The 26681-nt window shown below is 37.2% G+C and overlaps 1 protein-coding gene across 2 annotated transcripts in view; it reads left to right on the plus strand.

Annotated features, from left to right (window-relative positions):
* so (sine oculis) overlaps window positions 1–22306 on the plus strand; it is a 319228-nt gene extending 296922 nt beyond the window's left edge. Inside the window, exon 3 of one of the 2 annotated variants that reach the window (XM_069825346.1) lies at window positions 14817–22306. In XM_069825346.1, the coding sequence (XP_069681447.1) occupies window positions 14817–15065 (249 nt within the window). In that variant the 3' untranslated portion in view covers window positions 15066–22306. The remainder of the gene's footprint in view (window positions 1–14816) is intronic. The other variant, XM_069825355.1, reaches the window with a different exon arrangement.
* Window positions 22307–26681: the final 4375 nt, after the last annotated feature.

A 26681-nucleotide genomic window follows, 5' to 3' on the forward strand; every position in this document is an offset into this window, starting at 1 on the left:
TACGATCAAATGCATTACCACAAAAAAATCCCTTATAAATTCAACGATTTTCACTTCTGAAACCAGCAGAACTACCTCAGCGCTAATTTATTGAAATTGTAATAGGTTAGAATACGACAGATAGGAATCACCCACTTAATGCCTCTCCAACAGATTCTTCTCGGTTTAAGATAATGTTACGGTCTAGTAGGATATGAGGATGCCTTTTAAATGAAAAGGGTGCAAAGAGATTTTCGTTTAGGAGACAATGGATACCCCTTAAAATCCAATTTAATGACACCTCTCCTGAATCCTGCCACACAAGCATGGCAAAATTGTTACAGGGTACTAATAAATTTGTATGAAATACAGTGGAAAAGTAGTATGCAATTTATGGTAGAGGCGATTTGCCGTCCTAAATTTAGGCCTAATATAACTGCTTAGAATGTTTTGTATATAATTAAGTGTGGCATCAATTTTGAAGCTTTCGACCTTATAGTCCGCTAAATTTTCTTAGATTTCCTTTAGAAGTTACAATTTAACTGCTCTACATTCCTATTATTTACATTTAGAAGCAGCTGTCTTTTTTTTTTTAATTGCGGTGTGACAACATACTGTATTTAGGAAGATGTTCTTAAAATTACTGCCTCTTACCCGTTTGCCTATGATTGTTTCCTCATGCCAAACAAAGTCAGCCATGATCATATGTAACCAATGAAATTCGCGATTTCGAAGCCATGGTCGTATGAAAAACAAAACATTCAAGATACAAGTACGAAATCCCCTCATTAGTAAACGCCTATTAATTTTAAAGATACGAGGCTTGGTGAAACAGTCAACTTTTAAAGATCCCGTTAAAATTAAACGATCCATTTGTTGACAAGTCGTTTGTGCTGATTTAAAGAAGCTTGATGAAACCGGGCATTAGATAGACCTGACTTTTTCCAATGAAGGATATTTTGAGTATCGGTAGCGCTTGCCTGTTGGTTTAAATACAACCTTCCCAATCGCAGGTTAAGGTAGTATTGAAAACATGAAAAGTGATTCCGAGATCTTACAGATGTACTAACGTTCCACATAAAAAGGAGATGGAACTATGCGCGTGCGTGCATTTCACTTGCGTGTTTTGAATTCTACATATTGCAGTGCTTTGACCCATTTTCAAGTTGCACTTCGGCGGGCCACGTTATCCATGATATGTATCTGTGAAGCGTTATGTCTTGTACTAGGATGAGTGTGTGTGTAAGTGTTCGTGTAAGTGTAGTGTAGGGAATGGGTGTGTTTACAACTATTCGTGTATGTGTGTATAAGTCGGTGTACAACAGAAATAGTACTCGTGTACAAAATACCACTTGAATTTAACAATAATAAACGAAGTATTTATTTAAAGGCAGCTTTTATGCAATAAAACATAATTGTTTACCACTTTTAGACAAAAATAAAATTTTTCAGGAGCCATCCCCTTTATTTTCGGAAGCCACCACATTTTGCCCACACATGCAATGATAAAGCTATTCGAGCTGAGATGTTACTGAAATATATTAAACAGTATGTGGTACAGTCATTAAGTTCTGAGTTAGTGGCGGTGTGGTGCACTGGAGCGGATAGGTGGCGCCGTGGTATGGTACCTTGTCAGTTAGTCTCTCTTCCCAGCAAGAGACAGTTGTATGCATACTGTGTAAGCAGAACTACGGTCTTTGTTGTGACGGTGATTTTAACTCGCGCGTCGGAACTCGACTATGTTGTAGTTTAAGCAACGGCAAACGTCATGTTCTACCAGAAATTAGGCAAAACCGCTACCGAAACGTTTCAAATGACGCAGCAAGTTTACGGTGACGACGTATTGAATCGCAGTGCTGAGTTTAGATGGTACCAAAGTTTTTCGCAAGAGGGAAACAGTATGGAGGATGATGTGCGTACTGGTCGGCCACAAACGATTCGAACTGAGCGCAAGGTCGAAGTAGTTGCAATGTTGGTGCGAGCCAACCGCTCCCAGTCGGTAGACGATCTCGCAGCAGCAGTAGGGGTCAGCCATGGTGCGTGCTACAAAATTCTGTCTGATGACTTGAACATGTCGCGTGTTACCCAGCACAGTGTACCACGCATCCTAACGCAAGACCAACGTGATGATCGCATGACGATTTGTGGTGACCTGATCAGTAGTACTCACGGTGATCCGACGTTTCTCAACCGGATCATAATTGGAAACGAAACATGGTGTTTCCTTTACGATCCGCAACTGAAGCGACAATCCGTCACATGGAAAACGCCATTATCGCCACGACAGAAAAAAAAACCGCGACAAGACAGGTCAAAAGGCAAGGTGATGCATGAACTGTTTTTTTTATTCAAATGGAATTGTTCACATGGAATTCATCCCATAAGGTGTAACTGTAAACAAGACCCGCTACTAGGAGATCCTTGGCCGTTTACGCGATTCAATTCATAGTAAGAGTCTTGAGCTTTGGCGTAGGAAGAATTGGCTGTTGCTACACGAAAACGCCCCCGCACATCGCTCAGTCCTTGTCCAAGACGAACTTGCAAGGCAACAGGTCTCCGTTTTGCCACATCCTCCGTACTCACCTGATCTCGCACTTTGTGATTCTTTTATCTTTCTCCGCATGAAAACAGTCCTACGTGGGCGTAGATTTCATTCGGCCGTAAAGGTCATGACTGCCACAAGAGAAGCCGTACGGTACCTTCCTGCCAACATCTTTCAGCGATGTTTCCAGCAGCTATACCAACGTTGGCAGACGTGCATAGCGGCCAACGACGACTATTTTGAGGGAGGCTGTGGATCTGTTTAAGTGTATGCCGTGTTACGCGGCATCTTGTGAGACATCCACATTCTTGTGGGTGCCTACTCTCTAGGCGTCAGTCTCAGAACTTAATGACTGTACCACGTATTAATTATCCATGCAATGGAGACACAATCTCACAGAGACGCCCTCTGCTCTCTACTGAAGCTATGTAGTGACAATATCTTGAGATGCGCAACAAATGTGACAATAGCTATTAATCTAAGAATTTCTTTCTACAACCGCTTTTTATTAACATACTGTATTAGTCGTAGCGACATAAAATAAATCGAAGTCTTAAACAATTTTGAACTCATTAAACAAATCAGGCACCACATAGTAATGTTTTTTTGTACATCAACATTAGGCCTATAAACAGTCGTTATCGTTAGTCAAAATCGTGCATAATATGCCACATTATTGTACTAGTGTCGTAAAAATATCACCATGCCAACTAAAACGTCATGAATTCCATTATGAAGACATAACTTGTGCCATAAAATTAACATTATGAAAAGATTTGCCAATGCTATTATTTAATAGGCCTACATCATTGTTGTCATAGCAACCTCTTTCTTCATAGACCATGATACCAAACTACCCATAATTACAAATCTGATGTTATTGTTTATTAATTTTTATAATGCTGTCGCTTCTCTCGTTCCCTAAAGATTAACTCGTGTCATAACGTACAACATTATGAACTTGTTTCATAATATACTATTAGTCGCCATGGCTACATTCTGTCCGGAGTTTGTCTATCTCTGATTTTTAAAATAAGTAAAACTCATTAAGATACTTGAGATGTGATTAAAGGTTGCAATTAACAATAATGAAAAAATATAAACGTTAGCACAAATTTAAATTAAAAGAATTATGAGTGCGTGCTTTACGAGTTTGCATAATATTACGATGAATGACTGTAAACATTTTAAGTGTTTCAAATGAAAATTTTCTGCTTCTTGATGATAAAATACATGTTTTTTCCTAACGACGTGTTGACCACCAAATTCTTCTATTAGAGCACTAATCTCCAAGCGCCCAGCTTTGTTTTGTTTTCGCATGTTCACTGAACAGCAGATCTGAGCCGTGTAGTAGGGTCGGGTCCCGATCTATACACTGTTGCGAGTCGCTTGGAAGCTTTAGATAACCAAACGCAGGACTCTATTGATTACACTGCTTCGCCGATTTAGTAGATTGCGTTTGAGTCTAAAGAAAGCAACAAAACAGTACAACGTGGTCTGTTGTAACGAGAATCCAAGCCCCCGCATACCGGTAAGGCATCATGTCATAAATACACTCACGTCTGAGCATTTCTGACAAATTAAATATTATTCAATGCCTTGAAAGCAGCGCAAATATTAAGGATAATCCTGGAGAGTTTAAAGTAATATTTATTTATTTATTTATTTATTCGTTCATTCTTTCGTTTGTTTATTCATGTTTTATTTGTTTATTTATTTATTAAAACGTTAATTCAGATTGTACTTTTTATAATGAATTGTTGTTGTTTAGTTAACTGTCCGAAGACAGGTCTGAACTTTACAATTAAACCGAGAAGGCACCACATATGAGGCATCTAGGCCAGGAGATAATGGGGTAAGGTGGCCAGTTTCTTTTCCCTATAATGAATTAACTCTTTTTAATATCCATTCCCATATGATCGAATTTTTACTGTCCATAATATTCCTCGACTTTCGTGCTGTACGTAAATATGTTACTTGCCGATTGCGGAGGACTTACTCCGCATGTTATATCTAAGTATGTAAACATTGGCTTTCTCCTATATCGACGTAGCAGTGTTTGTGCATCCCGTGGACTAGACATGAACGAGTAACATAAAGCATATTTTAATGCTCTACTTGCCTCCTCCATGCAGGAAGCCGCAAGACTAATAGCCCAAAATAAAACTATATAGGATAAACTGTATAGTGATTGACCACTTAAGCTAATGAATAATAAAACAATGAAATAGCGGAAAACAGTGGTAACTTATTGAGAGAATTTTAAAGGCATTGGGTCAAGTGAAGATTCAGAAACAAATCAAAATCAATAAACAAAAGAAAAAATAAAATTTTAATGCAAAGATAAATTAAATAAACACAACAAGTCCACTTTTACAGTTATTGACCGTCTACTGCACAGTTATTGACCACACGCTTATTAGTGATTGACCGTCTACTGCACAGTTATTGACCACACGCTTATTAGTGATTGACCGTCTACTGCACAGTTATTGAATACTCATTTATTAGTGATTGAACAACACATTTTCACAATTTTCACTTTTTTCTTGTCTGTTTCGTTTCTCTTCTTCTGATCTTTCTCATTAAGAACTATTCGCCACCGGCGTAGCTCTGTCGGCAAAGGTGTTTGCCTGCCGATCCGAAGTTTCGTTCGGGCGTGGGTTCAATTCCAGCTTGGGCTGATTACCTGGTTGGGTTTTTCCGAGGTTTTGCCCAACCGTAAGGCAAATTTCAGGTAATCTATGACGAATCCTCGGCCTCATCTCGCCAAATACCATCTCGCTACCATCAATCCCATCGACGCTAAATAACCTCATAGTTGATACAGTGTCGTTAAATAACCAAGTTAAAAAAATAAGAAAAGAACTCTTCTCGCTGCCTTTTCTTTCATTTCTTATTCGCTTCCTTCCTTCTCTTGCCTCTTCTTCCATTTTTCTCTTTTGTGCCTTATCAGAAGCAAGTGTGTGTCATTTCTCTGATGTTATTACAAATGACTTCACCCAGCACTGGACGAGGACCAAAGAACACTTTTCCTTCAACGGGATATTTGCTTCTGGACGCTAAGGTTGCTTTTAGGACACCAAACTTCTTGGCAGCTTCATTTAAATCAAATCCACTGTGGACAGGTTCTGTAGCGTTTCGTAAAGCTTCCCCTGTATAATGCACTTTACCTGGCTTAGGGATTATAATATAGTATCAGTCCTGTAAAAATCCCCATCATTTAACCGATAACATATATAGAATTGGAGCAAATTGGTCATTATTCTAACAAATAACTTATGAACGACCAATCACTGTAGTTTGCGGCCATTCACTTTATAGTGATTGACCACGGGGCATTTTTATGTCATATAAAAACTTTAACAAAATAATATTCTGTGGACGGAAACCTTATACCTTTTCTCACACTGTGAGTGTAAAAAAGAGCACCAGAATTTATGTATCCTTTGCAGAATAAATAAATTATTGGATGCATTATTCTTAGCAATTTCTCTAGTTACTTACACTTGTTTAGGTTCAGTTGCATTTCCAATCGATTTCAGTCCTCTCAGACAACAGACACTAACTCAGTGGGATGAACAGCGACAACTAACCACAAATAAGGGTTGCTACTAGAGGTATATGCAGCAAAAAGTGAAATCACGATCGTGGTTTATTCACAATATACTTGAAAAAAGGAAGCGGTCAATCACCTTATATTGGTCAATAACTACCTAGTTTACCCTATTTTGTAAATTACTAATTTCCTGAAAAACCATTAGCTTTCTGCTTCTTTAATCGTTGGACGATTACAGATTCACTCCGTGTTCCTGTCATAGTTCCTAAAGGTATCATTGGCTAATGTTGGTGATTTCGCCTAGGAAACTCAAGTGCTCTTCCCATCAAATTCGGCAAGAATCCTATGTAAAATTTCGTCATATGCTAATGCGTTTTCCTTACTGCAGACTTCGTTGACGCCTATTCTTCGGTGAATTTCTCTAGGAATTTTCTGTGAAGTTTGTTTTCCTGTTACCAGAAAGTATTCCTGTAGGTCTAACAGTAAAAAGAAAATTGCATGTTGCAAATGTTATCGAGATCTGCTGTCAGATCGTTTTAGCTACGGTTTATTTTATGCCACTTCATCAATTCCTGTGGTTATCTAGCGTCTGAGTGAGAAAAAGGTGATAATGCCAGTGAAGTGAATCCAGGGTCCAGCGCCGAAAGCTACCCAGCATTTGCTCTTGATGGATTGAGGGAAAACTCCGGAAAAAACGCAACCAGGTAACGTGTCTCAACCAGGATTTATACCCGAGCCCGCTCGTTTAAGGGTCAGGCATACTAACCCTTTGTGGACACTGTTTTCATGATTAATAGGTTTTTCTCATACCTTGTAAAGAAGAAAAATGTCATCAATGCAAAATGTATCTACGTCGATTTGAAGAACATAACCGTTTAATTTACTGCGGAGTGGCAAGAAAAATTTGGGCATAATGTAAACTCAACGCAGATGCTAATACAAAACATATTAGGTTGCGATGAAAGAGTAATGGAACGGAGAAAAATTCTCTCCGGCGCCGGGATTTGAACCCGGGTTTTCAGCTCTACGTGCTGATGCTTTATCCACTAAGCCACATCGGATACAACTCCGACGCCGGTCAGAATCGTCTCAGATTAAGCTCCAACTCTTGGGTTCCCTCTAGTGGCCGCCCTCTGCACTACGTCATAGATGTCTATGAACGCAGGACCAAAGTCCACACATGTGCTGAGGTGCACTCGATATGAGTGACTAGTTGGCCGGGATCCGACGGAATAAGCGCCGTCTTAAATCACGAAGTGATTTACGCATATCATATATATATTATTTTAATGTACCAAAGTACATATGATATTTCCATGCAGATATTCTGCGTCATCATACGATGAAAGAGTAATGGAACGGAGAAAAATTCTCTTCGGCGCCGTCGGATCCCGGCCAACTAGTCACTCATATCGAGTGCACCTCAGCACATGTGTGGACTTTGGTCCTGCGTTCATAGACATCTATGACGTAGTGCAGAGGGCGGCCACTAGAGGGAACCCAAGAGTTGGAGCTTAATCTGAGACGATTATGACCGGCGTCGGAGTTGTATCCGGTGTGGCTTAGTGGATAAAGCATCAGCACGTAGAGCTGAAAACCCGGGTTCAAATCCCGGCGCCGGAGAGAATTTTTCTCCGTTCCAGTACTCTTTCATCGTATGATGACGCAGAATATCTGCATGGAAATATCATATGTACTTCGGTACATTAAAATTATATATATATTAGGTTGCCTTTCATAAAGTTCAGGGACAAACTATGGAATTACCATTTAATTTATTAAAAACATTCCATAATGGTTTTTTAAAGTTCAGTTCTTCTCGTTGTAGAAATAATTTCTTTTACGAATTTCTTATTGTAACTATATTTTTCTCTTGCGTCGAATGGTCATTTTTAGGTGGTATGAAGTGATAAGAAGTGTGTAATTAGTGTCTTATTTTATCTATTTCATTATTTTATTTATTTATATACTTTCAGACATATTTAATTGTAATGAAAATATTACAATTTCGAATGCGAAATAGGATCTGAAGAAAATGAAAAATCGTGTAAAACTGTCAGCAACTTAAAAATAAGCTTAGGCTTGTTTATGTACTAAGCAAGAATAAACATCTAGGCTTTAAAAAGAGGTTGAAAGTGCATTCATTACTTACGTTTCAAGTAACTAATAATACCATGAAACAGAGTCATTTCATCGGTAGATGTGAAACAGTATTCTGTTACAGACATTAGTCCACATCTACAATACGTGCCGTACCAAGTCTTTAATAGCTGAGTATAAAAGGTTTTTAAATTATATTTATGTCGAGAAAGGAATACGGATCTCGAGGTACACTTGGACATGGGAAGAAAAATATTTTTAGAGTAAAGAGAGATCTATTTTGTTTTATTTCTACTATTAGTAGAAATACCTGTTTATTTAACAAGATAGTTAAGTAGTTATTTTTAGCTCCAGTTATTTGTTAGAAACTCTGAAATAAATGGAAAAACTTTAAGGTATTTTAACAAAAATATGTTTTGGTGTATGTCCGCAACACCCAGCGTTACGTTCATTCCACAGATAAATTTGTGTAAATACATTTAATTACTGTAAACGAAGCTTTCGATTGGATGCAGAATTCGTCGGGTAACACTTAACATTTATAAATATGTGATCAGTAGGGTGCGGATGTTGATGAAAAGTCATCTTCTTATTTTTCACATTAGGATGTCTATTAATATTGAAATAATTTCTATGTTAATATCAACGTAAAAAATAATTTCTTATGTTGCATTTTTTGACGTTCTTGAACTAATAGGTCATTTTTATACTTTTTCAGCATATTTTGGTTATTTTTAATACTTTGGAGATCTTTTAGATCATTTGGAATGTATTTTACTTTCTTCTTTACATATAGGCCTGTTAAAAATTTTTAAGCAAATAGATCAGTAATAATTACCTACTGAATAAGTGAATAACAGTGAAGTTTGAGTTTTATAGTTTGAAACAAACTCTAAAGTCCGTCCTTCATTCCACTGAAGACTTCATCTCACACAGTAGAAGTAATATAAAATGCTTCACAACAGCTTAGTTTAAGTGGGGGTTTTGACCGCCACTGTTCTTTTGTCGGTATCAGAGTGTCTTTAGAATTTACATTTGGAAAGGGGGGGGGAAACTTTCACCATTTCCTGGACGATAGGACATCCGAGTTTGGTGGGCAGTCATTGAAACAAGGTCACTAATTTTGAAGAAGTTGTGGTGCGAGTACTTTGAATAATATTTAAATATCATTTTCTTTTAATTTCATGTTATTTTTTCACTATTTTAAGGGCATTTTATTTATCATTTTCAGTAGATTTTTATGTCAACAACATCCGCTCCCTAGTGATCAGTAACGTTTGATTTGTCAGTTGATTTTATGTACCCTACGAAATGTATAAATAGAAATTTGAGAAAATCGTTGTGAGTAAATTCCTTATTTTGTGTTCTATTGGTCCCCCTTGAGCGGTAGGGCATGGACTAAGGACCGCCTTCGCCCATTGAGTGGGTCTATTGTAATACCCTGGATGGAATGATTAAGCCCCGCGCATGCCGCCCCAGAACTCCACTACATCCTGCAGAATTCCTTTACCTTTTCGCGTACGCGTCACCACGGTCCCCTATCTTCGGTTCCACGAGCTACCATAGCCCACGGTACATAGCACTACCACCAGCAACCCACGGGGTCCAAGATAGCTAGCGACCCGCAGCCGACTCTACATCGGAGAAATCCCGAAATATGGGAAAACCTTATGGATGGTTGATTTGGGTATATGCAGCACGACGGATCGACTTCTGAGGGCTGCGTTGAAATACAACTTGCAATTTGTCGACAGTTGGTTGAGTCACAACTGGTCGTCCACTCCGTGGCAAGTCCTTAATACTACCAGTCTGTTGATGAAAGAGGAGAAGTGTCATTATGATGGCGAAATGAGTCTGAGATACAACGCCGAAAGTTACCCAGCAATTCTGCTTCAATTGTTGAGGGGAAACCTCGGAAAAAATCTCAACCAAAATAACTAGTTGCAATCCGAATTTGAACCCTTGTCCGCTCGTTTCATGGCCTGCCATGCTAACCATTACTCCACAGTGGTGGACCCGGTTTTGTGTTGCTTCATTCACGTGAAGATTTATTTAATTTTGGAGAAGGTTACTTTAGTTTATGTGCTTCAGTCCAAGTTGAATTGATTTCTTTAAGCAGGCAGGCATACAGACCGGCTTCCTGTCGGAAAGCACTTTTTCGTGTGGAAGATGTGCATTTTCGTGAATGTCTTCAAATCCATGTTCTGCAGTATAACAATAGTTTCTAGGAAATAAGCTAAAAGAAAGACACGCGACAAGAGAAGAAGAGTAAAGAAACTGAGTGGAAATTAATGAAAAATACCACACCGTAGCTCGCACGATCAGAATAAGCAAATATGGTGACGTGGACGCCTAAACAGAATTTTCAAAGCTAACATAAATTGTAAGCCTAGTGTCTTCTGGTACAGAAACTCATGCACTTTGTGTCACGCTTGAAGAGTATTGGTATGTGACTTTTGAAATTACAATAAAATCTATAGACTCGATCTTCGATAAGCACGTATTGTAAATACCCCTACTCTCAATTCTGCTTCCAATAAAATATCTTATGAGGTTTGCATTTTATCTTCCTACTCCCCATTCTTCCTACGTCTTCCTATCTATCCGATAAGATTCGTCTTTCACTAGCCAATCAAAATGCTTGTTATAGACAAATAAGAAGACGAGTATTATAATAGCGAGAAGGACAATTCAAATGATTATCATCTCGCCAATACCAACAAATATTCCTTGTTTTTTTAATTGCAGTCATTATTACGTACAGAAATCTGTTACCCATTTCTATACTCCGCGTCGTCAGAAAATGCATTTGAAGGTCAAATTCAAGCTCTTCTGCCTTCTCTTCGCGAATCTTAAAACTTCGTGTGGTGTTGCAAATGGGAGTGTTACTTCTACCCCAGTCCACGCACGTCTTGAATCAGCATAGGTCACGCAGTGTTAAATGATGGTGCTATATGCGTATACATGAAAACATTAATCTTTTACAGATAGCCGTATTGAAAGAAGTAGTGTCATTGTTCTTTAAATTCGTGTCTATTGTATTGTTTTGTTATTTTAAATTTTTATTCAGCTAATTTAGTTTATTGATACATACCTAAAAAAATTATGAACAACATAATAGATATGTTGATTAATTTATGTAAAATTTTATACATTTCCTGCATATAAATTAATTGTGTACTTTTCCATATACATTTCACTATGTAACGAAAATATATTGAAGATTCTATATTTGTAAATAAAGTATGGAAAGTTTATTGATTAATTTGACGCTATGGAGAGTGAGGCGGGATCATTTGTTATAATTAGAGTCGAGAATTCCATGCAAATACATGTTTTTATAGGAACATAGGACATAGCTCAAACTTAGTACTTATACATTTCATTACTTTCCGGTTCCAAATTTGTGTATTTTTTCCGTGCATATTTGCATGGTTTGGCCTTTTTAGGGATTAAAACATGCATAATGCATATTTAAGCAATTTTTAGCTTAATCATTCATATAATATACATTATATTCAGTTTAAATGCATGTTTTAATGGTTTTGAGTGGACATCGCAGTTTCTTGGTTTTTATTTCCCTTATTTTAGCTTCAGGAATCAGGAGTGAAGAAGGAGAAAAAAAATAAAAAAACTAAATAACAGAAAAAGGTTCATTCAAGTTTGTACTCAACTTCTTGCGATGTAGAGAGATCATTCTCTGCTTACTAAAATATATTGACTGACAAGCGTAGAAACCGCATAGTAACCAATTTATAAATGTTGTTAGATGTTAACTGTGCAAAAGAAAGTTAAGTGAAATAAGAAATTTCGAACAAAAATGGAAGTGCATATCTTAATGTATTTTCCACTTGTTCGTGCATGTTTCATAGTTTGATAGTGCATGAATGCATGCATATTTTGGGATTTTATAGTGCATGAAATTCTCGTCTCTAGTTATAATACAGCATACCATTTAAAAAAAAAGGCAAATGAAGGGGACAATCTGATTTGCGAAGTCATAGCAAAAAAGACCGTTTACAATGTGTAATACTTTCTTAAAGATATTGTTGAACATTAAAAAAAATTGTCACCACTGGTTTTGGAAAATCTAGAGTTCAGACTGCACAAATGTGTGTAATTTCTAAACGAACTGTTAATAAGGTTTGCGAGAAAGCGCTAAAATATACAGAACCTCTTCTGAAATTTTCTTATGCTATGAAAACAAGCATGTAGGCTATTGTGGGTCCCTATCACCGCAGCATGGCGCGTCCTCAGGTTGCGGATAGATGAGACGGCATCCAGATGTGGAGGATAGTTGCGAATATATTGAATAAGCAGTCGTGGATAGTCCAGAAGGGATGGTCCTCCAGCTTGGGGGTGGGCGAAAGGCTAACAACCCATCACCGGAAAAAAAAACAACTTGTTTCGAAACCGTACAATAAGCCTCGGAATGGAAGGATAGGAACCGATGGCGGGCTTATGTGAGGGCGACAATGAACCTGCGGGTTCCTTAAAAGCCATTTGTAAGTAAGTAAATATTAAAACAAGTCAACGATAACGTCATGTGATAGATCTAAGTGACTCCGATAAAGATGTGTTATGCCGTACAGTACTTGAATTTTATGACAGGGTGAATAGCCAATTTCATCGAAATTAAGGAAAGTCATGACAGAAGAAATTCAGTTTCAAGAATCACAGTCGTTTATTTAAGGAATATTAAAGAAACTGGGGGTTTACGTACAGAAGATGTAACGATGGAAGAAGATTTTTAATGTAAAGACAATATATTGCAGAGGCAAGGGCTGCTATCTTGAGAAGAATTCACAACATCCGATCATCTGACGACACTAGGCCCATATTTAATTTGGATGAAAACGGGCCAATAAAACTGTTCATTGAAATACATATGGCAAGACTCAAAATCATCAGGTGTAATGAGGATACCTGTTGGAAAAGAGAAGAGACTTATAGTATGTCATTCTGGATCGTTTTGTTCCCGAAAGTAAATTGGTATTTGCGGCTAAAACAACTGCACTGACTGTCATTCAGAAATTAATTCAGAACTGATAAGAAACGTAAAAAATTATATATTACAGTCATATAACTGTAATATATAATTTTTTACGTTTCTTATCAAATCTATGAACACTGTATAATTGGCCCAACATGTGTGGTTTATCTTTGAATGTAATTCAGAACTGTTCAAAGAATGATTCGTGAATGATTTCTTAAACATACGTATATGGACCAATATCTCGAAAATATATATTTCTAATTTTTAAAGAATGGCTATTGCATTGGGGGTTAATGTGATTTGTGGAAGCGTATATTAAACATTAAGGATCAATGTCTTTACAATGTGCTTATGTCTCTCTTTTTTTTAAGAATGGTTGTATTAACAGAGGGCTAAACTTTTTTGTTTAGGCATATTACATAAAACATTAGGAGTCAATGTATTCATAATGAGTAGGCCTATATTTCTTCAAGAACGGTTATATTGTACTGGCGATTAATCTATTTTATGCAGGCATAACTTACGTAATAAAAATATATATGTAAATATTTCCATTCCTGGGTATAGCACGCAGTGCATGAAGTTCGCTGGAACTTATCTTCCCGTAAACGTCTTATGACAGAACCAAAGCGGCAACTATGCATTGACCTTGAAGGGAATATTCAATTGACGCTGACTTTAACTAACTTACTGTTATTCAAGGCTAATCAGTGCATACAGTTCATGTTCAGTGTTGGATGCCGGTTGTGTTCTTTGTAATTTTCGAAATATTGAAAGAATAACTATAAGTGAATGACATTGTTGTTTAGTCAACTGTCCGAAGTCAGGTCACAACCTCACAAGTAATACCAGGAAGGCACCACTTATGAGGCAACTAGGCCAGGAGATAATGAGAAGGGTAGCCAGTTCTTTTCCCCCTTTATTGCATACATCGCTGACTAGCTACATAAATTATACTAATCAGACGTCAGATGCATACAAACAATATTGTTCTTTCTCTGACACATATCGTCATGTGAGATGTACTGCCTGATAATAGATGCACATATCAGCCAGAACCTCAATCGAGGATTGAATGACATTATAAAACAGAATTGGAGTAATGCGGAAGTTTTACTGGTATTGTAATGGACAAACAGACATTTTGCGTCTGATGAAACTATCCCTTTTTTATTATTTGCTATCCAGCATTTCCTGCACCATTCCCTAATTCGCAGAAATTTTTTGCCTGTTTGACTGAGAAAAATTTTAGTTAGAGCTGGCAATACTGGTCAGAGCTCACTTCGCACAAGACAGACACACACATACAGCGTGTCCAGCTTATAGGTTTAACATTACAAACATTTATATCTTACAACTTACTTTCATCGTTTTAGTTTCGGATTGGAAAACCTGCTAACATCGCCTTATGGGTGGAGAAAACCTAAGAAAAAAAAAACAACTAGATAATCAGCTCAGGCGGGAGTCGAACCCACGATCGAGCTCAACTCCAGATCAGCAGGCACACGCGCTACCGCCTGAGTTACTCTGATTGCTTCCCTCTTCTTTACAGAGATTCCCTAATTTAAGAAAATTTCCTAAAATCTGGCAACATTGGTTCTGACTTGTGGGATTTTAGCGTGATGCTGACTCTCATGCAGTGTGGTCTGTTTCAGGATCCAGTTCCTCATCACGGCACTGAACTGTTCAGCGGGGAGTTGAAGCCCAGCGTTGCCAGTTTGCAAGCCACCGTGATGTCCAACGCCACGCTGGCCGCCGCGGCCGCCTACCAATCACAGCTCGGCCTGGCTACCGCGAGGCCAATGGCAGAGCAGCAAGCTAGTAGTTCTCTTGCGCACCACCATCACCATGGCGACGCAGCGCTGCTGCATGACTACCACTCGTTGTGACAGTGGGTGGCTGGCTACGGATATAGCCAGTGAGAAAGTTAAACAAGTCTGTGTCGCTAGAACTATGACAAGCGCCGCACAAGTGCATATAAACAGTGTTCCAATTCAAGGACGTGAACCATTTTCCTCTACGTAGTTGGTAACTTCTCTGTATACTACCATGTGCATCGACGGACTCCCCTGATCCTCCCCATCGGACGTCCCTTGCGGGATGTTCCCTGTTCTGAGTGTCATGGAGATGAGAGAAATTTACTGAAGAAATATTTACTCTATTCCTGGCCCTCTTGTAGCAAAGTAGTCCAACTTTCCGAATACCTGAGCATTACAGGCCGGATACACAAGCACACATTGACTTAGCAAAGATCCGTTGTGCAGCGTGAGAATAGAGACAACTTTAACATTTTATAATGCACAAACTAAGAGCACCCATGTTAGCGATAAGCATATTAAAGTCGTTGGTTGACTGTATTTTCGACATTGATGTTGGCCAAGAAGTTCGGGAGAATAGATTACATTTGCGTTAACTGTAATGTTTTATCGTTGTTGCGTTCGAAATTTCAGCTCTTGGCTTACCTAAGAACAGTCTATTCCTTTATTAACAAGTATTTTGTAGCTAATATGATACTTACCTTTTTTATGCCGATTTTATCAGAAGTTTGACGAAACACGATTCATATGATTATTTTAATATTTTTCACGAAGTTTAGGGGAATAATAAGTTCTATACGAAGTGCTGATTACCTTCATTTTCTTTCGAAATTTTGAATTATGTTATTACGCACATGCACATTAGTGACATGTGTCATCAATACATTAACGCAAATCAAGAAGACACAAAAATTTCAACATTCGTTTTGCTTTTCGTGTTTCAGCAAATCAATTTTTCTTATGCGCAATGTTGTACACCGAGAAAAATGAGAACTTAAAACTGTAGTAAACATTTTCCAACTTAGTTATATTTATTGCTTAAAATTCATGCATGTTTACATCTGATGTATGAATATATGTATGCATGCATACATACACACATACAAAGTGCAATAAATATATTTTCGAACTGCACTTGTAAGTTATTTGTTGTACTGTTAAACATACATGCTCGTGTCACAAGATCATTGCTTCCATGCCTGTTGAGTCAGTCTCCCAGATAGCGTCAGATTGTCTTTAAGAACTGAGCTTCTACACGTGATTTTGTGCAAGGACCTACTGTGATTTTTCCATGAAATCTCTACATAATTATAGCCTACGCTTTATGGCTAGTCTTCTTCTCCGCCTTCCAAGTGACGCATTTAGTATAGATTCCAGGCGTTTCCCTATTCTAGGTAACTTCTCCGTTTTGTATATACTGTGTGTTGCCTACATTCAGGGTAGTCTGAAAACTTACTGATTGCTTCTTGTACATACATACATACATACATACATACATACATACATACATACATACATACATACATACATACATACATACATATGATACAAAATGATTCACTAAGTTATACCAGCATTTCCGGAGTTTAATCGTGATTACATTTTAAAAGATTTGTGTGTGTGCAGGTACGAAACTCGACTAATCTCATCGCTGCAATCCGAATCTTATGGGAAGAAGTGCTGTTAAAACAACCAAGCAAACGCTTTGAAAATACTAGTTGATATTAATTACAAGTACCTATTACCATAGGCTACAGTAAGTTGGAGTTTTTTAAAGTGAAGTTTTCTGATTTTTATATTAGTCTCAAAAAAGAATTGTTAGCATAATTTTATTTCAGAACGTGTGGAAGAAAATTCAAGACTTTATAAAGGTCGATTGATACAGTTTATTCTTTCTGTTCAAATAGATTTACAGCAAATTAATGAAACAATACTTGCTACTTCAATGCATGCTTGTGATTCGTCACCAAAGCTACGCAGCCAATCACCTAACCATAAACTACGCCAATGTCTTGTATGACTATGTAGGTGCAGGCGAGAAATAACTGCGTAGTCAGTCAGAATCAGGCTGATGCCCATGTGAAACTGTATCCAGAATAATCTCGCTTGTCAGGTGCCGATGTAACTCCGCTCGAAGTTATGAGTCACACTTGGAATCAAAGATAGAAAGCTTCTAAGGATGCTTACGTGGTTGGATCAGCGTCAGACATGAAATTGTTTCTTAAAAGAATTTATAATCGATATCCCAGAAATTAAATCGCGATTGAGGTGGCATTCTTTATTCTGCGAAGTATTTCAAGATTCTTTCAGTTTTTCTGTGAAAATTCTACCAAGTTACTCAGGTAAGATCGGGAAGAAAATGTAAGACAAAAATAGATAATAAATCTTATAGTAAAACATAATAATATGATTGATCAAATGATCACTATTTCGCTTCGATATGAATATTCTTTTGTAATGAGGACAACATTCGGAGTTGGACTGTATATTTGCTGTCGATATATATTTATATAATTTAATTGGATTTGAATAATGAAATTCACCGTGAAAAAATATGACGTGATATCCTGGCTCGCATACCTAATTATGTAGCAGAATGATGATTATATTCATCACAACGAGCTGTAATTATATGCTTTGATTTACGTTTGGACCTTATAGAGAGAGACGGTAAAAAAATAATTTTATTAATGACGGCCATCGATCAATGAACGCAAGTACAGTCATCCGTCTGGTAATATGGACGCAATATTTATGTTGATACTTCGCCATCGCCACCAATTATCTTCCAGTTTATGTTAAATATTCTGATGATATAAGAGGATATGAATATTAGTTTGCAATGCTAGTATATCCCAGGAGATTTGAAAAACCGTGAAAAACAATAAATTTAAGGAAGATCTGACACACCAAGTCCAATCCACTGCTACAGAAATGCGTAAGGCTGTGAACCCTCACTTCGGATGTGTCAGTGCAGTTTCCGGTTTTCTGCTCCTTCCGATACAGATAATGTGCTCGAGGTTTGGACTGGTAGCCTATCTGTTTCCGCACCTTAAGTGAGAGGGTCAGACTTTTTGAAAAGTGTGCACGCTGAAAAAATGGACTGTTTTGTGAAAAACGGCAACAGGTCCGGAAGACGAGCAGCTGCAAGATATCTTGCAGCCCGCGGCTTCCTTTCCATTTGCTTGGTAGTTAGCTGATCCGACTCGTGCAGAATTTGTAATTTTCATGTACAGTATTGCGGAAATTCTGTTCATTATTTTATTGCATCGCCTCTTTTGTACCCTCAAAACATTTCTTTGTTATGCTCCTAAGCTTGGAGAACGTTGTGCAGAATGAAATTCAAGTTTCAGTATATGTTTTGAGTTAGCTTTGGATGGGGCACATTTTTCTTTACGATTTCAACTCCTCCGCCACGTAATAGTTATTCACTCTTTTGAAACTACATTAAGACTTCATTGACTTAGTAGCATTTGAACTGCTAATCGGCGACGGCACTCCTTAAAGCTAGCGGAAAGGCTGTTCCGCCAGCGTTCACTTATTTCTGTCGACTCTCTCACTCAGGAAGATTCTGTTCATTGTAAACAAGGTTTTCTGTACAAACGGGGCATAGTAAGTTCTCCGAATTCAAGTGGGTTTAAAATTTCGACAATGTAAATTCCCCTAAAGACGGAACAGAAAAAAAAATGTTGGGCATATGTAAATTCCCCTAAGTCCAGAATCATTTAGCATTTCCGACTGTGCTCCAAAAATTATTTCTGTTTCCTTTCGTCAGTGATTTTTCATTTACTTTAGTGACTTTTCATTTACTCATTTAATATATGAACAGCCTTCATGAAATCTGGCTTCTACACGTGATTTTGTGCAAGGACCTACTGTGATTTTTCCATGAAATCTCTCCATAATTATAGCCTGCGGTTTATGGCTAGTCGTCTTCTCTTCTGTAATTTCTAATATATAATTATATATTCCCGATCGAGCACGTTCACTAATAGCGGGACGTATTTCGCTCGGGTGTCTTATTTCACTCATTTTGTGACTTCTGATAATCTGCTGCCGACTTTCACGACCTCAAGACGTTAGGCCTATAATAACTCTTGTGACAGGTCCTTCTGAAGCAAAGTTCCAAAACACTTTCAATAACCATTGTTTTTTTAACAACTATCGATATCTCTTTCGGCGGGAAATTATCTTCTTAACATTCGAGTTCTCTTTCAGTATCTTTGAATCGATTAGCGGTGTTGCCAACATATTGAAATCTTTTGCTGCTGTTCCGTTTTTAAAGTAGAATGATTCCTGGCGCTGTTATCGCTGTAGAACAAAAGACTGTGACATGCTTCCTAGGCTTGAACTATATGCCTTCAATAAACTTCATGTCATATTCTTACTCCGTTTGGGGGAATTTACATTTTTAATGGAAATTTAGGGGAATTTACATTTACCCAATACAAACTGCCTGTTTCCTTTTCTATTGTATTATATAGCCTACTTAATATAGCCTACGCTATTTCTTATTCATAGCTGAAGGAGAAAACGGTACTCGACGTGTTTTAAGCTGACAGATTGGTTACATTATCAAAGTTTGAATTGGTTACATTATCAAAGTTTGTATTGTGAGAGCTCTGGAAAAATTGACAGGAAATGTTATAGTACCATTATTACCGAGTTAATATAGCATGTAAGAGCGAGTCACTACTGATTTCCATCGTCCGTATGGTGACTGTTTCAAACCTGTAATAATTGTGGACCAGCGAAGGTGGGCATGTTCTGTTAGTTCACTCCTGCTTTGACCTCAGCTTCCGGATCTGTGTGTGCGTGAGTTTTGTGTGTGTGCGTGCGTGCAGGATTTAAGCTCTGTCTTCACGTGTGTATTTCTCTTTTCATGTTGCGTGTATATAAGTGTCATCAATGTACATACGTATTATAAATTATACTGAACGTGTAGTATTTCTCTTTTATTTTTTTCTGATGAAGAAATGGCAGTGTGCCAACTTAACAAAGATAATTACCAATTAACACAGGGGTGTCCAAATCAATGTGCCTGGACTGTTGCCACTTACAGCATACGTGGTTCTGGCCGATAGATGCATATCTGTCTTATTTTTCACAATAGTAATGTACGTACAATAGAGATAAACATAATTAAAATTATGTGTTCAAATATTATCCTTTGTAAACCAGTTAGGGTCTATTGTATGATAGCATACAATTTGTGTAAGATATTGTAATTTACAGTGTAAAAGCTGCTTTAAACTGCGGAGTTATCTATCACTGCTTACATTTGTTATAATACTTATAATATTATTCGTCAGTCACGTTTTTCCTCCAGCAAGTTAGAAAATAATATTGTGTGATAGCAGGAAATGAGCAAAGTACATACCTAGGTACTTCGTCGAATGAAGTACATCGACATGGGAACTGGCGTCCTTTGTATAATATTTTGTTTCTATATTCGTCTTTGCATTCGAAATACTATTTCATGAAGTCTTCATCGAAATTAAAATTAAGCGTAAACATTGCATAAACGCAAGGACCTTAAAATTATTATAGAATTAACACGAGTTTTAAAGAAAAGTTGTGAAAAATTTAATATGAGTATTGACCAATTTGCAAAGAGAACAATAAAAAGTCAAACTCAGGAATTTCCAGTTTTTGTTAGTGTATATCATACTTCGTATGATATGCTTCCTATGATATGCTGTTCTACTTTAACATAAAATAAAATTATCTTCTATAGTTCCCACAAAATGTTGAACCCCCTGATCTTTATACAGGGAACAAATGCCTGTAAAAAGTGAAGTTTTTACTTTAAACCCAATGTCTCTTCCAAACTGTGGATTATATAACATTTTCTCTGTTATGAAAAATTGTTATATAATCCACAGTTTGAAAGAGAGAAATTGGGTTTGCAGTAAAATACACAACATTTTTTTCACAGATATTTGGTCCCTATATAAACATTAGGGGGTTTCACATAAGTATAAGGACAGGAGTGTAACATCTATTTTGAATGGGTGTCCTTAAACGTTTGGTAGAACCTGTATATAGCACATTCCTAGTTTTAAGTTTAGGCCTATACTTACGTTAAGTAATGCGAGTAGTTTACCAAATAACATGACCAGTAACTTACAGAAATGAAACATATTCCTATTAGAGTCAAATCTCCAACCTTCCAAATACAGATACTACTCTAACACGTAGCTGAATTCATATCTTGCTGTACAAATTGCAATGAATACTGAAGAAAAGCCTTTTTGTGAACAGTAACGTTTAGAGTGGTAGGGGCCTACGAGATCCCTATTGGTCGCAAAGGAGAATGCAAAGATGAACGACATATAAAACGATCCAACTTTGCACTGAGGTGTTAAAATGCTGTTTACTGTTAATTAATATCTATAAAAAAAAGGACTGTAACATGTATCGTCACATTTCGCTTATGCGTTTTCTTTCTAAATACCACAGAAGGCACTGCTTTTACAGTCTTTCTCCAAATATTCTGAATTGATAGTGTCTGTGACGGAATATTATAGGAATTAATCGAATAGTTTACTACCGTTGGGAATTCACAAAAAGGCAAACATGGAATGAAAGTATAAAACATATCGATGGTGTTGAACAGCAACCTCGTATGTCAAAAATATGAACGAAATAAGATTTCACTTTATTCCTATCGAATAAATTTTCCCGAATCTTCTGCAAACAGACCTCAAGTCAAGGCTTGTATACAAACTTCATAAGGAGATATTTAAATATCCTCTTATATAAGACATTTGTTCGTTTTCAAGATATTAAAATGTTTTTTCGCTCTCCTGTAAAATTGAATTTTTTAACAGACGAGGTTGCTGTTCAAAACCGTCGAAATGTGCCGATCGGATACACATACAAGTATCATGTTGAGTGTGCATCTAATATTTTCAATGGGCCCAAATACAGATTACTACATGTACATTAGTGGGACGGCACAAAAGGAGGAATAAAACTAAATAGTTCACTTCTGTTGTAGGCACGGCCAAGAGTAAGCAAGCGCTTGAGAAGAAAGTTCTCATGAAAGGCCACGTGAAGTGGATTGTCAGATATCGTTGGCACGGGGCCAACATTCAGAGCACAATTAAACGATTTGGACACCCCTTATGGCACTTCAAGTCGGCTTACGAAACTCGCACATAACAGCGTAATACGCACTATTGTATCTTTACATGTTTATCGCTAATCTACAAAGAATGGCTGCTTGTTGTTATTAGTAGTGAAATCTGCTCTTGCTGTGCAATTTCATGGTTCACTTTAACATAATCTAATTAAAATATTTTACAGAATGGAAAGCTATTGTTATTTTACTCGGGGAATGCCTTTTGAGCGAATCCCATCTTTTAAATATTTATTTTTGAGCGAAAATCTTTTTGAACAATTTTCCTGTTTGTACTGAAGTCACTTTAGATCGACTGTCCTTTCACGCATTGACCATCGATTGTGAACAGTGACTTAGGCCTGTTTGTTGACGGATTAACTGTAGCTATACCAATTTGGTGCAGGCCATTCTTTGCTATTTGTTGATGGAGTGCCTTGAAGGAGACACGAACAGGCAATGATATTATCAAAAATGATTTTAAATATCATAAAGTGCATGTGTCCGCTGATGGGGCTACCAGCTGGAAGTGAATTATCTTCATTGTAAATAAGACAAGCATAAATTACTGAAAATTCATTTTCAAAAGTTACGGAATTTATTATTATTATTATTATTATTATTATTATTATTATTTCTTCCCAATGCTATTATTCCAGATGTAGAGTTAACAATTAAAAGCGAACGCCATCAATTTTGGTGATTGTGAAATAAAAGAAAAGAAACACAAGCATGCCGAAAACGAAAGGGCGCTTTGTAGACAAACTATGTGTAGTTCATGAAAAGGAAATTGTGGTGTAAATATGCCCCAAAGACCATAAAATTATCAAATCCACTCTTCATCAACAATTGGAATTTGGCTCAATAGTAACTTCTAAGTTGGCTCAAAAGAATTTGTTTTCGCTCAAAAGGCACTGCCCCATTTTATTAGAGTTTGTAATCTAATTTCACTGGCAATTTTTATTTGATTTTATTTCGTGGCTATTCATGGTGCAGGCTTAATCACAATCAAACATGTGTAACGTTGAAACCGGTCTGATTGGTGAAAAAGTATTGACTGATTGGTTTATGCACACACGTCCAGGCCAGTGTTCCTTGAACGCTACATCCCAACTGTCATTAATTTTCCCTTGCTGTGTAAACACAGTTCATTACTGTACTTCTCGTCGAAAAGAATGGCATTGGAACGTTTAGTGCAATGGAAATTACAAGTGTGTGAGCAGATCGTAATATTGGGCGAGTTATAGGCCGACGTTGTTTAATGCACACTTTTTTTAAAAAGAAATAGAAATTATAGTCACTATCATAATAATAATGGCCAGTAAAATTGGATAGAAACTCTGTCAAACACCTCACATTACCTTCTTTTTCTCCATACTCCTCTAAGTTCCTACACATTTTAAATTGTAGATAGGCCCTAAATTTCTTCAATCTGACGGCATATAGAAATCATTGTATTAATATGATTTAAAGCATTCGCGATATACAACATGCTGAGAGTATTTTGTGCTCTTGCACCGTTTCCAAGGAACGAGCCATATCAGAAGCAGGCATTAGATGGCTAACTTCGCATCGGGAAGTGAGGCTGGCAGCCGTCATCTTTAAATCAGGCAAGAACCTGTGATAATTCAACAGATTTATGCTGTTTTCTATATAGATGTATAGTATACATACAGAGTATGACGTTATCAAAAATTCCGATGTCATGCGCTATGGAATTTATCCAAGAAGGTAAGTACCATGATTAAATACTTAGAAGGTCAAAATACAAGTAAGTACCAGTATGTCGATTAACCATAATGAGTGACAGTGGTGCTAGGTAGTGTTTATATTCTCTTCAAATACATTTCAAACCGAAATAAAGTAAAACTTTCTGCAAATAAAATGAGTCAGAATAGCTGAATGTGGAAAAAAAGGCGATATGGCCCTCATGAGAACCAAGTAAAAAACAACGAATTACTATCTTGAAGCAATTTCCTTATATTTACGTGTCCTTTTTATTACAATGAATTCATGAAAAGTCATTCTTCCCGCTCGTTACTGTACAGCTTACCACCATACAGTTTATTTAGTAAAGTTCATTTCAATATATATTTTACCAAATTGTAAGCTGGTTCAAATTGATAGAGTGGTTCAAGCCGATGCTTTGCTACTATGGGTTTGAAGGAGATGTTCGGGACATGCGCGAGTGTTCCTTGATACAGTGCCGTTACAATCAATCAATCAATCAATCAATCAATCAAACAGGGATGGAGCCATATCAGTGACTTTTAATGGCAGGCAGGGTTATTTACCTATGCCTTTATGTTAATATTTAATAGCAGTGCACCCATTTGTCAGGTACTCAGCTTTGAAGCGTTTATCCTCATTAACAACAGTTTAAAAGAGAAGAAATGTCAGAAATAAGTGAAATAGGGAGAGGGGTATGACAAGGATGACCTCTATCACCTACCCTGTTCAAAGTCTTCTTGAAGGATTTAGTGAAGAACTATTTTCAGAACGTTAGAGTGACAGTAGGAGGAAGAATAATAAAGTGCATAAGATTTGCTGATGATATGCTACTGTAGCTAAATGCCAGCTGTGAGCAGTCTGAATTAAGATAAAAATGTAAACAAGACGACCATGGTTATAGAAAGAAAAATAGAGAAGGTAAATGTGCGATTTCTAAATGAGGCAGTAGAACAAGTGGACAGCTTCAAATACTTGGGATGTATTATAAGCAGTAACATGAGCTGCTGCCAGGAAGTCAAAAGGAGGATAGAGATGGCAAAGGAAGCTTTTAAGGGATCTTACACAGTAAGAATCGTGAAAATTTTAAAAAGTTTTTTATTGTCTCAATCGATAAAGTATACTTTTCTGTATACAGGGTGATTCATGAGGAAAGGTAAAAAATTAGGATACGATATCTTAGGACATTTTGAGTGAAAAAGTTCATATGAACATAGGTCCGTTTTCGGACGATGGCGGAGTTCAATGTATTTTTTTGGTAAAATGTTTCGCCCCAATATGAATGAGACGCTACCATATACTGCTGACGTGAGAACGTGAGACAAGGTCACGATCGCAATGAATCATTGGAATCTGCTTTGTGAGCGATGCAGGTAAGAGAAAGAAACAGGGTGGTGGGCATTACAAATGTCCAAACGCCTGCCCTTGTCTGATGTAATGACATAGAACCCGCAGATAACACAAGTAGCTTACACTATCACTTACCAATTCACAACAGTTCAGTCAGCTACCTACAGTACAGTAGTTATACAGGTACAGTTATCGGAAATGTTAAGTTGTATTTCTCAAGATGCCTTATAAATTTTAGACTACAGAATACGCCGATATTTTGTATATTTATGGTTTGTGCGATGGAAGTTCCTTGCGTGCCGTCGCTGAATAATGAACGACGCTTTCCGAACAGAAGGGTACCATATCGAAGAGTACTTACTGTCTAAGGGGTTGAATGAAAGACTTGGTATAGTAAAGGAAGGGGGAAACGAGAGAGGCACTAATCGACCGTACTTTGGATGCGGCATAAAGAACAGCCACGAGCAATTCTCCCTAGCGATGAGCGCGATTCACGCCCGAGCGCAACAGTGCATTGAAGCAGAAGGAGGTACCTTTGAAAATGTGCGAAAACATCGACCCCGACGTCTATAATATTAGGCATGTATGCATACGTGAATATAAACTTTAAATTTGTCCGTTATTTGTCTCTAAATGCGAGTTAGTACAATGGAATCTCAGACGTTTTTGTAAACTCAAAGAGCCATATCTCCGTAACCGTTCGAAAATGGACCCATACTCATATGAACTTTCTGACTCAGAATGACTTCAGAATTCACATCCTAAATTTTTTACCTTTCCTCGTGAATCATCCTGTATATTTCCAAGTTTTCAGATATATAGTATGTTGACAGGGAGGCTGTAACATATGCAGAAGGTGCTTTTTAGTGCAGAATGTATGTACAAGCATGTCTCAACTCTAGATTCATTTTCCGATAATTACATTTTTCGATACAAAAAACCTGATATTTCAAGAACCGTTTGTCTGATATGTAGGGGAGATTTGGGTAGTATCGGACATCGGGTAATATCGGACAGTGATGTTTCTTTCATCTACCACAAGATGGTAGTACAGTGATGTTTCTTTCATCTACCACCAGATGGTAGTAGCAGTGTTCAGATGTCGCATACAGAAACGTAACCATGTCACTTAGGTACTACCATCTGGTGGTAGATGAAAGAAAGATCACTGTCCGATATTACCCGATGTCCGATACTACCCAACTGTCCCCTACACTTGCCCTTTATAATAATCCCGAGAGGTTGGACCACAAAGGTTAAATTTTAATGAACAATCAGCAATTTTCTAGTAAAAAATACAATGAAAAGGAAACGATTTTTAATGAAAATTTAAAAATCTATCAATTTAGTATGAAATCAGCTGTGAAGCTCATTGAGAACCAATCTTTAGATTATGATCTCAGATTTAAGGAAAAAAAAGTAAATGACTAGGCCTATTATTTTCTCAGTTTAGATTAAATCGTGTTTTTGTAACATATTAATGGTTA

The sequence above is a fragment of the Periplaneta americana genome, chromosome 1 (assembly GCF_040183065.1).
Source record: "Periplaneta americana isolate PAMFEO1 chromosome 1, P.americana_PAMFEO1_priV1, whole genome shotgun sequence".
Taxonomy (NCBI): Eukaryota; Metazoa; Arthropoda; class Insecta; order Blattodea; family Blattidae; genus Periplaneta; species Periplaneta americana.